This window comes from Spinacia oleracea, chromosome 4 (genome assembly GCF_020520425.1).
Source record: "Spinacia oleracea cultivar Varoflay chromosome 4, BTI_SOV_V1, whole genome shotgun sequence".
Classification (NCBI taxonomy): domain Eukaryota; kingdom Viridiplantae; phylum Streptophyta; class Magnoliopsida; order Caryophyllales; family Amaranthaceae; genus Spinacia; species Spinacia oleracea.
In genome coordinates this window covers 58,863,571-58,876,561 of record NC_079490.1, presented here as the reverse complement: position 1 = coordinate 58,876,561, position 12,991 = coordinate 58,863,571, and the positions used below count along the sequence as shown (strand labels likewise).

At 41.6% G+C, this 12,991-nt stretch overlaps 1 protein-coding gene across 1 annotated transcript; it reads right to left on the bottom strand.

The window, feature by feature from the left end:
* Window positions 1–3,675: 3,675 nt before the first annotated feature.
* Window positions 3,676–7,209, bottom strand: LOC110794136 (uncharacterized). The gene is made up of 5 exons (XM_021999082.2): window positions 5,998–7,209; window positions 4,993–5,516; window positions 4,812–4,893; window positions 4,612–4,738; window positions 3,676–4,487 (listed from the first exon to the last, which is right to left on the bottom strand). Exons 1-5 carry the CDS (start codon window positions 7,207–7,209, stop codon window positions 3,676–3,678), a joined length of 2,757 nt encoding a protein of 918 aa, XP_021854774.2.
* Window positions 7,210–12,991: the final 5,782 nt, after the last annotated feature.

The window sequence follows — 12,991 nt, the reverse complement described above, 5'->3', positions numbered from 1 at the left end:
TAAAATAATGACCCTAGGCCTTTATTTATAGAGGTATGGAAGGGGAATTGAAATCCTATTAGGATACGAATTAATTAAACTAGAATCCTAATAGAATTTCTAATTTAATTAATTCATCCTTTTAGGTTTAGGAATTTAATCATATGTCGAAACCTGATAGCTTTAGGATTCGTATAGCACACAAACACACACACGCACGCACAGCAGCCCACAAGGGGCGCCATGCGCGCGCGCGCAGCCCGCGAGCTCGCAGCCCATTGCCACGAGGCCCACACGCTGCCGCAGCGTTGGCGCGCGCTGGGCCTGCCTTGCGCTGGGCCTGGCGCAGCTGGCTGGTGCGTCGTGGCGCGCTGGCTTGCTGGGTGATGGTCCGGCTTCGTGCTGTGCTTTCGTTTCCGGCAACATCTACGACTTGGATAATATTTATATTTCCGATACGATCCATATTTCCGTTTCCGGCAATATCATCGTTTCCGGAGCATTCATTTCTTGCCTGTGACGATCTCAGCTCCCACTGAAATCAAGATCCGTCGATTCCGAATATCCATAGATGGAGTATTTAATGCTATTAAATACTTGATCCGTTTACGTACTATTTGTGTGACCCTACGGGTTCAGTCAAGAGTAAGCTGTGGATTAATATCATTAATTCCACTTGAACTGAAGCGGCCTCTAGCTAGGCATTCAGCTCACTTGATCTCACTGAATTATTAACTTGTTAATTAATACTGAACCGCACTTATTTAACATAGAATGCATACTTGGACCAAGGGCATTATTTCCTTCATTGAGTACATGTATTTTGCACATCATTTTTTCATGTGTTTTTTTTTGTGGTACGTATATCTAAATACGTGTTGTAGCCCCCCCCCCCCCAAGTGTTCGTTATTTTTCCGTGTATGTGCGGATAAAATGACGAGCACTTATGGGCAAAGGTTGGCAAGCAGAGAGATTCAACGCCCAGGCTGGGGGGCTAAAGATTTCGGCGCCCAGCTCTGGGCGCTAAAAATGATTCCTGGGGAGATTTCTTGGCGCGTTGCTTCTTTTCCTTTTGTGCCAAATATTTGCGAATCTTTTTTGTGCGCTAAATGCTTCTTTTTTTTTAGACGAACTTTAAAGACGCTTTGCAAATTTTCTTTTTTATCATTTATTATTTTATTTTTTTTGCGTTAAGCGTAGAATGTACTTTTCATTTGTCTTTTTTTTTTCGTGACTCAAGACGGCTTGAAAGATGGTTTGAATGAGATAGGATAATTTGTATAGGTATTAGTCAAGCATGAGGATTGGAGAGGGTAGAAGATCTTAGAACTTTATGTAGTTTTTGTGGTATGATTTGGATTGGTTGACTCAATTCTTTTCCTTCATTTACTTGGGTAAATTTCGCACTTTGGGAGGTACGGGCTAAGTATTTCATGGCTCGCTCTTTTCGCTCTCCCTTTTCTCTTTCTCTTTTTTCTTTTTTGCTTGGGATTTCTCCCCCTTTTTATTTGGGCTAAAAGGTAGATGGTTGTGGTCTTTGAGTCACGAGGCGAGACTGAGTGAACCTCGTTCGGTAGGCCTATAGTGGACCTTTAATTTTAGTAGGCCTAGGGTGGACCTTTAAATTGTCTTACTTTGCAAGCGTATTTAGTCGTTTCTTAAAATGTGCAAATAGCGTAGATTCAAAATGTTGTTTTTTTTTTTTGATAAGTCAGAGTAGATTTCATTGCTTAAAAGAACCAGATTACAAACAAGGTCCTAAGCCAGAGAGACTAAGGAACAAACAGCATGACAACAGTCATAGGAAAGAAAAGATAAGAAACAAAGCCTAAACAGTGCATTTGTTCTTCCACCAAATCTGGTCATTTGTGCTAGATTGCTGATAAGCATATTTTCCGTCGTTGATAGAAAACCACCTATGCAAACAATATTTATAAAACCACTTCAACTACCGGCAAGCGGTAAGCAAAGGGATCGTCCCAAAGAAACGGTGAATTATTGAGTTGGAAGTCAATCTAGTTCGATCAAAGATTTGTTTTGAATTGTCACTTTTTAAGAGTCTAAAAACAAATAAAGAACTATGTAAAATTGAATCAAGAAAGGGAAACGTTAGGGAGTCAGGGATAGCCTAGGGAAACCGGGGGAAATCAATTCAACTATTTAGCAATGGTGATCATGCAACGAAATGGTGATTAGGCAAATGGCATCTAAAGACAAACCCGCCACCTCTCGGATAGGGAACGCTAAGCGTCTAATCCACGGAAGAGCTTTCGCCTAATTCTAGACTAAACTAACTAGCATATAATAGTTACCGCCATTTGATCAACACAAGATAGGCCCACAATGTCTTGCCAAACCTATCCTATGGTTCCACGGAAATCTAATCGAATAGCATTTGCAACTACCACTCAACTAGCATGGATTTCCTATCATCAAATCTTATTTAATCACATGAATCAACCAACAATCAATAATCTATTTCCTCTAATTCATCCCCTAGTTTCTCCCCTTTCCCTAACCTAAAACTACTCACTAATCATCCTAACAATCAAGCTATCCATTAGTTCAAAACTAGTTAACATGAAATTAAAGGAGAAGAAGTAGAGAATTGGAAACTCAATTGCACAATCAAATCAAAAACTGAAAATCAAAGTAACAAGCAAAATTGAACTAAGCAAGGTATTGAGGAATTGCAAAACAATTATCAACTAAGCAAGTGCAAGAATTAAAGAACTAAGAATTCAATTGCATAAAGAAGAGAAGAGTTGAAGGAAATTACTGAATTGATGCTTCGAATTAAAGAGTTTCTCTCTCTAGATTAAAGAACAAAATCACAAAACCTCTAAAATGTATTTCTGAAAATGAAAGCGTAAAATATGAAAGCGTAAATTGAAAATAATCAAAAATCCTATTTATAATAAACCCCAAAAATAAGAGATTTAAACTCGAAAACTGAATCCCACGCAGCCGTGCGAAGGGCACACCCAGGTGCGATCGCATCGGTGCGATCGTGCTGTGCATCTATGCGAACGGGCCCTGCGACGATTCTTCTCCTTCGTGCCGTGCGAACGTGCCCAACAACCGTGCGATCGCACGGATGTAACTTTGCTAATTCTTAGAAAATCCTCATGTGCTCGCACACGGAAATTCCGTGCGAGCGCACGCTTCTGCGGTGCGAACGGGCTACATCCCTTGGAGTTCCTGCCTCCTTTTTGCGGATTCGTGCGAACACACACATTCAGGCACGAGCGCACACACTGCCTTGACTTTGGAGCCAACTTTGTAGACCCATGCGAGCGCACGTAAATTCCGTGCGATCGCACTGAACCTGCTCGAGCAAATCTCAGTTATTTTCCATAATTTTCAACATTATTACCTGAAATGCTCAAAGATGGAAAAAGGGAATAAAAATGCAGCAAAACTATATAAAACTATCAAAAAAAGCATAATAAAACTCTATAAAATCCTAGCCTAGAGCGACATAAATGCCGCTCATCAATTGCTTAGCACCTATATGAGCTAATCTTTCAATCACACTCCTCTGAATGCATCTGATAGTAGCTGAAGGAGTAGGAACCTTCTGATTCCAGAGAGCATCATTCCTTTCTCTCCATAGAGTATACACAGTAGCATTGACAGCAGTGTGTATTGCTGTCTTTTGGAATTTGCTGCACTCACTCTTCCATTTAGCCCACCTCAGCAGGCCATATAATGTACTTTGCTAGTAGGAATGTCTAGCCATTCCTCAATCCCCTGTAAACATCTTCTGCTGTATTCACAGTCAAAGAAAAGGTGTGGGTGAGTTTCATCTTTTGCCTCACACAGCAGGCATTTAGTAGTGTTACAGACCCCTATCTTATGTAGCCTTTCTCTTGTTTGCAATCTCCCTTGCACCATCAGCCAGCAGATCAATCTAGTCTTGGGAATAGAGGCTCTATTCCACACTGCAGATCCCCAAGGGACCTTCTCATTATGTTGAACCAACTTCTGGTATACCTTCTGGATAGAGTATTTAGGCATTTGAGCCAACTCAGCCTCATTAAACAAACCCTTTAGTTTCTCCTTCACACTACAAATCTTTCTCCAGTACCAACCACTATCAGCTTTTGGCTGATAGTTCCACCAACCTGCAGTCTTAATGTAGATTGCATTGACCCATCTAACCCACATTGTGTCCTGTTTTCTGGCTATTGCCCAAACATATTTCCCTAAAGCTGCAATATTCCATGCCTGAACTTGCCTTATTCCTAGTCCCCCTTCCTTTTTAGGTCTGCATACTCTATCCCAGGCAACATAACCTGGTTTAGAACAGAAATAAGTGCCTTGCCATAAAAAGGCTCTACAGATAGCTTCAACATTTTTAAGCACATGTTTAGGGAGGATAAACACTTGAGCCCAGTAAGAGTGGATGCTTAAGAGGACTGAATTGATAAGAGTTATCCTTCCTGCAAAAGACAAGTTCCCAGAACTCCAAGTCTTGATTCTTGCCATCATTTTATCAACTAATCCTTCACAATCAGCATTAGTGATTCTTTTAAAGTAAATAGGAACCCCTAAGTACCTAAAGGGAAAAGAACCCAAGGCAAAACCAGAAAAAATCCACTACCTGCTGAACTACCTCTGGTTTCATACCAGCACAATACACAGCTGACTTTTGAATGTTGGCCTTCAGACAAGAAGTGTCACAAAAAAAGCTTGAAACCTTGGAGGAGCAGATGAATAGAGTTAAACTCACCTTTGCAGCATAGGATGAGATCATCTACAAAGCAGAGGTGAGTCAACTTTGTAGACCTACACCTTGGATGAAATTTGAAGCAGCTATCCTCACCCACCTTGTATAGAGTTCTAGACAGATATTCCATACACACTACAAACAATAAAGGAGACAAGGGATCCCCTTGTCTTAACCCTCTGCTGGAAGCAAAATATTCCTAAGCTGAACCATTTAGCATGATTGAGAACTTGGGAGTTGTAACACAAAACATGATCCAATTAAAAAACTGAGTTGGAAACCCCAAAGCAAGAAGCATTTCTTCCAAGAAATCCCACTCAATTGTGTCATAAGCTTTCTGCATGTCTAATTTGATCAAACAACCAGGTGATGCATTCTTCCTTCCATATTGTCTGACAATTTCTTGACACATCATTATGTTATGCATGATAAATCTACCATGCACAAAAGCCCCTTTATTCTCAGCTATCAGCATAGGTAAAACACATTTCATTCTCTCACAGAGGATCTTTGTGATGCACTTATAAATTACATTGCAACATGATATGGGCCTGAATTCAGTAACACTTTTTGGACGGTTTGTCTTGGGAATCAGAGTGATAGTAGTGGAATTAATCTCTTTTAGAAGTTTTCCAGTGTGAAAAAAGTCCAGAACAACCTTTGTTACATCCTCCCCAACTATGTTCCAGTTTTCTCTGAAAAAATGGCTCCCAAACCCATCTGGGCCAGGGGCTTTGTCACCATTAATAGAGAACATAGAATACTTGACTTCCTCACTAGTGACAGGTGATGTGGGCTTGAATATCTCCACCATAAGGCCCAAAGAAGCTACAATGACCAATACAGGCCAGCTGGGCCCAAGCTTAGGAAGTAGGCCCAAACCTTGGTACCTAAACGAAATATGAGCACAGCCTTATTTTGGAAAGCCCACCTTCTCTGAGAAGCCAGGCCCAATTTGTAAAAGACTCATCATTGTTGGCCAAATGACACGTGTCCTAAATCCCCAAGGGGCACACATCCCACAGCTAGGGTTGAGGGATCAATTCCCAAGAAACCCTAGCCCTATAAATAGCTCAGATCCCAAGGTAAGGGCAATCAATTCATTCCCACCAACCTAAAACTATCTTTGCTCTGCCTTCTCTCTACAAGTTACTTATCTCTCTAGCTTATACTTACTTAAGCATCGGAGGGAATATTCCTACGAGAATATTCTTGTTTTGCAGGTTGCCAGAAGTTCGTGCCAGGTCATACTTGATACCTCCGAGGAACGCGTGCTACGTCAGCACCGTAAAAGATCCCACAACAACAGGGGCTAATAATTGGTCTTTCTGCAGCTGCTCAAGAGTTGGACCAGCATGCACAATATCAATCATAACATTACTTCTACTAGAAGCTTTGGTGCGCAAGAGTTTCTGGTAATACTCCAGAAATGCATTAGACATAGATGTTGGATCACACACCCACTTACCATGCATATCATGGATAGCATGCACTGTGTTATGAATGATCCGAGCTCTAATGCTTTTATGGAAGAGAGAGCTGTTCTCATCTCCATCCTTTGCCCAGGCTTCTTTTGCTTTCTGTTTCAGAAAAGAAATATAAGCAGCATGCATCAATTTATACCTCTTAGCAGCTTCAACTTCTCTATCAGCAAGCTCACTCTCACCAGGTGCTAGGTGAAGATCCTTCTGACATAATTCCAAATCATGCTCAGCTTTTATGTCAGCAGCATGGATATCATTGAAACCTGTTCTATTCAGCTCTTTTAAAACCCCTTTCATTCTTTTTAGCTTCTGAACCACCTGATACATCAGAGTACCAACCACACTTTTTGACCAATTCACCTTGACCAGATCAGTATAGCCTTGAGCATACTTCCACATGGCAAAATACCTAAAAGGCTTCTTTGCAATGTTATCACAGGGGTACACAGCAAGCACAATAGGACAATGATCATATTCTCCTTCAGACAAAAAACCAGCTTCAGCATTAGGATAATTCTGAAACCACAAGTCATTAGCCAGAACCCTATTAATTTTAGAAAACACCCTACCCTCCCCTGCTTGTTTATTACTCCAAGTGTAGAAGTGTCCAACAGCTTTAACATCTTCTATACCACATATATCTACACAATTCCTAAAGGCAACCATTGATTGATGCCTCACAGGAGCTCCCACCCTTTCATCTATATTTAGAACACAATTAAAATCACCCAGAACTATCCAAGGCTTGTGCATACCAAAACCCAAACCACACAGATCCCTCCATAGATACTCTCTCTCCTTGCTCTGATTGAATGCATAGACAAAAGTACAGCAAAATTCCACACTCCCACTTTTTGGACAAACCAAACAATGAATCAATTGGCTGGTAACCTTCAGAACACTAAGAGTGAAAGCATTTGGATTCCATGCTAACACAATTCTCCCTCCCTTACAGTTGCTACTGTTGGTAGTGAAACACCAACCATTAAACATATTAACATATAAGGCCCCCATTTTTGTATGAGGCACCTTTGTCTCAAGGAGACCAACTAACCCAGCTCCATGAGAGTGAATAAAAGCCTTTACCTCATTTTGCTTCCTTTGGGTGTTGATCCCCCTCACATTCCAACTAACAATCCTATCCATTGTGACCAGGAGAGTCCCCCCTCCCAGAAACAATGTTCTGCAACATCTCCTTACCTCCTACATCACAACCCCCAAGTTGATCCTCACCCCCAGCATCCTCCACTGTGGCATCATCAGTGTCTAGCACCTGGAAATGGTTCACAATGGGAATACTTGGAGGTCTTTGCTCTCTCCTCATACTAGATTGCAACACAGTTTGGAAACCACCATTCTCAGGCACCAAAACAGTACTGGTAATTGGTGCAACAACAGGTGCAGCCTGTTGTCTAGGAACCCACACCCTTCTACTACCACCCTTCCTGCATTTTCTGGCATTATGCCCCATATTCTTACAGACAGTACACACCAGTGGTTTCCATTCATACTCCACATCAATCTCCACCATCACCCCCTTCTCATTTACAAACCTAAGCACCTCAGGAAATTCTTGATCTACAAGCACCTCCACCTCCACCTGCACCCTAGCAAACTGCAACTTATCTCTCTTTGCAGTTGCATTATCTACCCTTTTCAGCACCCCAAGCTTCCTTACTATCTTGCTCAAACTTCTCTCCCCCCAATACATGAATCCCAACCTGTGAAGTTTCACCCAGATTGGGATAGATCTGAAATCCTCCTTTGTGAAATCCATGTCCTGAGTCTAAGGCTTTTGTACAACTGGTTTACTATCAAAAAAGGGTCGATTCAGTTTTAGCACAACATCTCTCTTCTCCATTGTAGCAAATCTCACCAAGTATACCCCCTTTGCCCCCAATACCACCTTGTCCACCCCCATATTCCTCCAAATTCTTCGAATGAACCCTTCCATAACATGAATAGGGGGATTAGCACCCACCACATAGCACATTACAACAGAGTCCCAGTAATCAATTTCCTCCTGAATGTCCTCTAAATCAATGGTCACACAATCCCCTGTTTCCAGATTATGCAATGGTATGGATTGATTCAAAATGTTCTCAGTATTATGTGCAATTGCTTCAGTATTAGCAGTATTATGTGTAGCTATGTCAAAATCAGTGTTCAAATTACTCCTTATATCCCCAAATCGCAAGTTAATGGGAGAATCAGGGTTACCTACAATGTCATCCACCCACGCAATCGGCCTTGAGTTCGAGTGAATGTGTGATAGCCACTCAGAGAAATCCCTTCGTGCTGATGACTGGTGTTGCAGAGCCAAAAGCAACGCCGCCGGAGATAAAATATCCCCAAAACCGACGTCTCCAACATTCTGGGTATTAAAAATTAGTGGCGCCAACACCTCCCTTTCCTGTTCAAGGTCCTCCAAGATTCTCGCAAATGATCCAGTAGCTTGTGTGTCACTTCCATTCTTATCGAGGTTCGAATTTGTTGCCTTCGTCCGAGCTCTAGCTTTCCTTGCCATGGCGTCACTGCTAAGCAGGAGAGAAAAACTAGAGAGAGAAACGCGCGCCCTCTTTTTTTTCAAAAAAAATGTTGTTTTTACTTTATTGAAATTTAACGAAATAATTACATCGAAAATAATTTTTTTTGCTTCTTTTCAGATTCCAGTTTCCGGGATTTAATTGGAAGTTGTGATTTAGATTCGAACTTTCATTAACTTTTCTGATTATAACCCGTGTATGAATACAAGGAGGTGGCCTAGACTCAAAATAATGACGTGGCGTAAGCCTATAATACTTGACCAAGCGACTTTCAGACTTAGGCTAATTGGACCTTAATTTTCGTTGGTTGACACTTTAGATTTTAACCCTTGGGTGTTTATTTGTCATGCGCCATTTTGCTTAATGTTGGCAAGGTAGTTAGTTGGGGAGATCGAATTTTCATTTTTGCAAGACTAGAATCATTAGTGCAGCTTCCCTCTTAGTGTGTATTGCTTTACCCCAATGGTAGCCTTATGGCATGCCGACTTGGGTATTTTCATGGTTCGTCATGTTGCATTCATGGAAAATATTTTAGTCCGTACTTAGGAGTACTTCAAGGAGCGAGTGTGTAGACACCTACTTTTGTCCCCATTCCCGAAAGGGAAGGTTCGATGATGAGAACATAAATCTCCACTTGGCAACGCATCTCCTATAAAATAACGAATCTCAATCACCCTTTCATTTCAGCCAAAACTGCTATTTATAGAAACCTGCTAAGAATAATAACTGCCGTAAAAGGTAGTTGTTAAAAGTGGCAAAGTCATAAGAGATAGAAACCTGTCAGAATTAGGTGTTGCACTCCAACATAAATCCTAAGAGAGATAGAATTTGCATTCCTGGTAATTCGAAAATAAGAGTTACGTATTAATTAAATTCCTAACGAACCTAGAGTTCATAACGGGCCCAGACGCATTCCGTCATAAAGTTAATACGCACTAAAAGTCTCGGATAAATCTCAAAAGCTCCGTATTCTAAGAGTCCAAATCTGACAAAGAACTCGGCCCAGATCCCATTTTCAACGCCTGGATCTGGGCGCCGAAATCTTCAGCGCCCAGCCCTTGGCGCTGAAAATGCCTGGGGCCGTGTTATCTCAAGATTCTTTTTGGATCCGTATCTTAAAATCTATCTTTCCACACACCCTTTTCCTATAAATACAGCCTCAAAACCGACGTGAAACGGACACACAATTGCATAACCTGAGTATTGACTCTAGCCTTAAGCCTAAGCCTCACGCTGCGAAATTGATCCAGCGTTCTGTCGCAATCGACCCAAAAGTCGAACAGAACGCATCCTGCCCCTTCTAGCTTGATGAATTAAGCCTAAATACTAGAACATTGCTTAGAAACCCGAGATTCGTTAAATAAAAGGAGAAATAGCAAAGCCAAGTGGTTAGTTTTCTGAGAACCACAACACACCTCTCAAGGGTGCGTTGTAATGTGTCCCTCATATGATTTAATCTCTTTCATCACCCTTTTATAAAATTGTCAAACTATTAACTTGATTGATCTATCACGCCTAATAAGATAATACCTTGGACAATTGAATTATCATGCTAGGTACCTTAAATCAATCTAAATAAGATAATCACGATTAATTTAGTATTATGTGTTGCATATTGCTAAAATCAGTTCAGAATAGTTTAATAGTTTAACGCATGTCCCTTCAATTATTTATGCTGAGCTAGTAAGGATAACCTGCCTCTGGAGTATTATCGATGAGCACTCCTCTCGGTAGCTACATTCCCCCGAACTCTCAATCTCTGCTCTGCGGGTGTACGTTGAGCGATCCCCACACCAGGGATCACAAGGGAACCTATGACCATCGTAATCGAATATAATTGCACTCCCTTTATGTCACGATAACCGGGTTTTGTCAGTTTTTCTCATTGTCGTTAAAAACTGAATGGCGACTCCTATATTACTAGTCGATTGGGTGTAAACTCACAGGAAATCCAAATACACTTGATCTGACGACGTCAAGCCCACGAGGGACGAGGTCATGCATTAGCCTCGTGCTTTTTCGACCCCCTCACAGAGTGGCTCGAGAGGACTATGATAGTCGTGACCCAATGTGATCATAAGCCTTTAGGCCATTAAATTTTTTTTTTTGCCAATGGTATTGACACCTTAGGCTCACTTTGGGGGTTGTGCGACTATGGAGAAATGATTTTCAGAATTTGACTGTTTCCATTTTGCAAATACTTGAATTACCTAATATATTCTTTTTACTGGTGAGAGAGAGTATTGAGGCCGTAGATTCTTAGCAAGGGATGACAATTACATATGGGTGCTTATTGATTTAAATGTTAGGAAGGGAGAATCAATATGATTTAACCTTTTAACTTGCAGAACGACACCAAGCATTAGGACCGATTCTATGTATAAGACAACTAAGACTTAGGATTTAGATTGTACTTTGGCATAGCCTAGTCTAGACTCGGGTTTATTTATTTTTTATTCGAACATTAATTTTTGAACACTTTGCCCATGTGACATTCAAGGTCATTTAATCAGCGTGCTCGGTTTTGGTGCCGAACATTGTCGTCATAGGAGGCCTAATGACGACACAAGGAGTTGTTTATTTTATAAGTCGTTCTTAGAATCGAGTGCCTTTTTTCATACGTCCTCGTAGCAAATTTGTTACGAATATTTTTTATTGCTACGTATACTTTATGCGCGGGTACCGAGGATGTTGTGCCTGACCAAAAAGCCAGGCAGCAACTTCGGCGCCCAGGCTGGGCGTGGAAAATGATTGGCGCTCAGCCACGGGCGTTGATAATGCGTCCCTGACTGGTACTCGTATTCTGTTCGCGTATCCTTTTTTCGTATATACGACTTGACTTTCCGTGTTCGCCTAATAACGTCCTTTACGCGTTGTGCGGCGTTGTGGGATCCGTTACAGGCTGTCCTGGGCTTCACTTATTTTTGTGGCGATCGCCCGGGGCTGCAGGACACGTATTTTGGTACAACTCTTTGGACAATTGGTGTTTATGAATGTTTGGGAAATTTTTAGGGTCGTTGGTTTTCTAGTATTATTTGTCACACACAATCACATAATTCGCTACACACAACTAACATTATAACATGAAGCAAAATAATATGTCACGTAGTTTATGATAGGCTTCTATGGGTAATATTTGCGCCAGCTTGGTACCCCCTCTATCGTCGATCCAACACATGCCCCGGTCGGGGGAGTGCATTCACGAGCGAATTTCGACCCAAGAGGCCAATCACGATGTAAGCCAAGGGGGCATGCACTAATGAGAGGGACCTAGTGGGCGAGCGATTTGGTTTGGGATAGGTGTACTACTAGCGAAAGTGCCGAGTGGACAACATTCGAAGCGTATGCACCCCCCGGGTGGCGATGGGTATCCTTATTCCCAACTCCCGAGATGAAACATGCCAAGGGAGCCAAGATTCGTTATGCGGTTCTGTCCGTTCAAATTAATATACTGATTTTTAGGTCATCCCAACTTGATAGGGAAATAAACGCGGGGTAGGATCGTTTCACCCTTCGGCTATTTTGATTACCTACGAGCACAAGTATTTCATTAACGTCCCCAGTGGAGTCGCCACTGTGAGGGGGTCGAAAAAGCACGAGGCTAATGCGTGACCTCGTCCCTCGTGGGCGTGACGTTGTCAGATCAAGTGTAATTGGATTTCCTGTGAGTTTACACCCAATCGACTAGCCATATAGGAGTCGCCATTCAGTTTTTAACGACAATGAGAAAAACTGACAAAACCCGGTTATCGTGACATAAAGGGAGTGCCATTATGTTCGACCACGACGGCCATAGGTTCCCTTGTAATCAATGGTTTGGGGATCGCTCAACGTACACCCGCAGGGCAGAGATTGAGAGTTCGGGGGACTGTAACTACCGAGAGGAGTGCTCATCGATAATACTCCAGAGGCAGGTTATCCTTACTAGCTCAGCATAAATAATTGAAGGGACATGCGTTAAACTACTAAACTATTCTGAATTGATTTTAGCAATATGCAACACATAACACTAAATCGATCGTGATTATCTTATTTAGATTGATTTAAGGTACCTAGCATGATAATTCAATTGTCCAAGGTATTATCTTATTAGGCGTGATAGATCAATCAAATTAATAGTTTGACAATTTTAAAAAAGGGTGATGAAAGCGATTAAATCATATGAGGGACACATTACAAAGCACCCTTGAGAGGTGCGTTGTGGTTCTCAGAAAACTAACCACTTGGCTTTGCTATCTCTCCTTTTATTT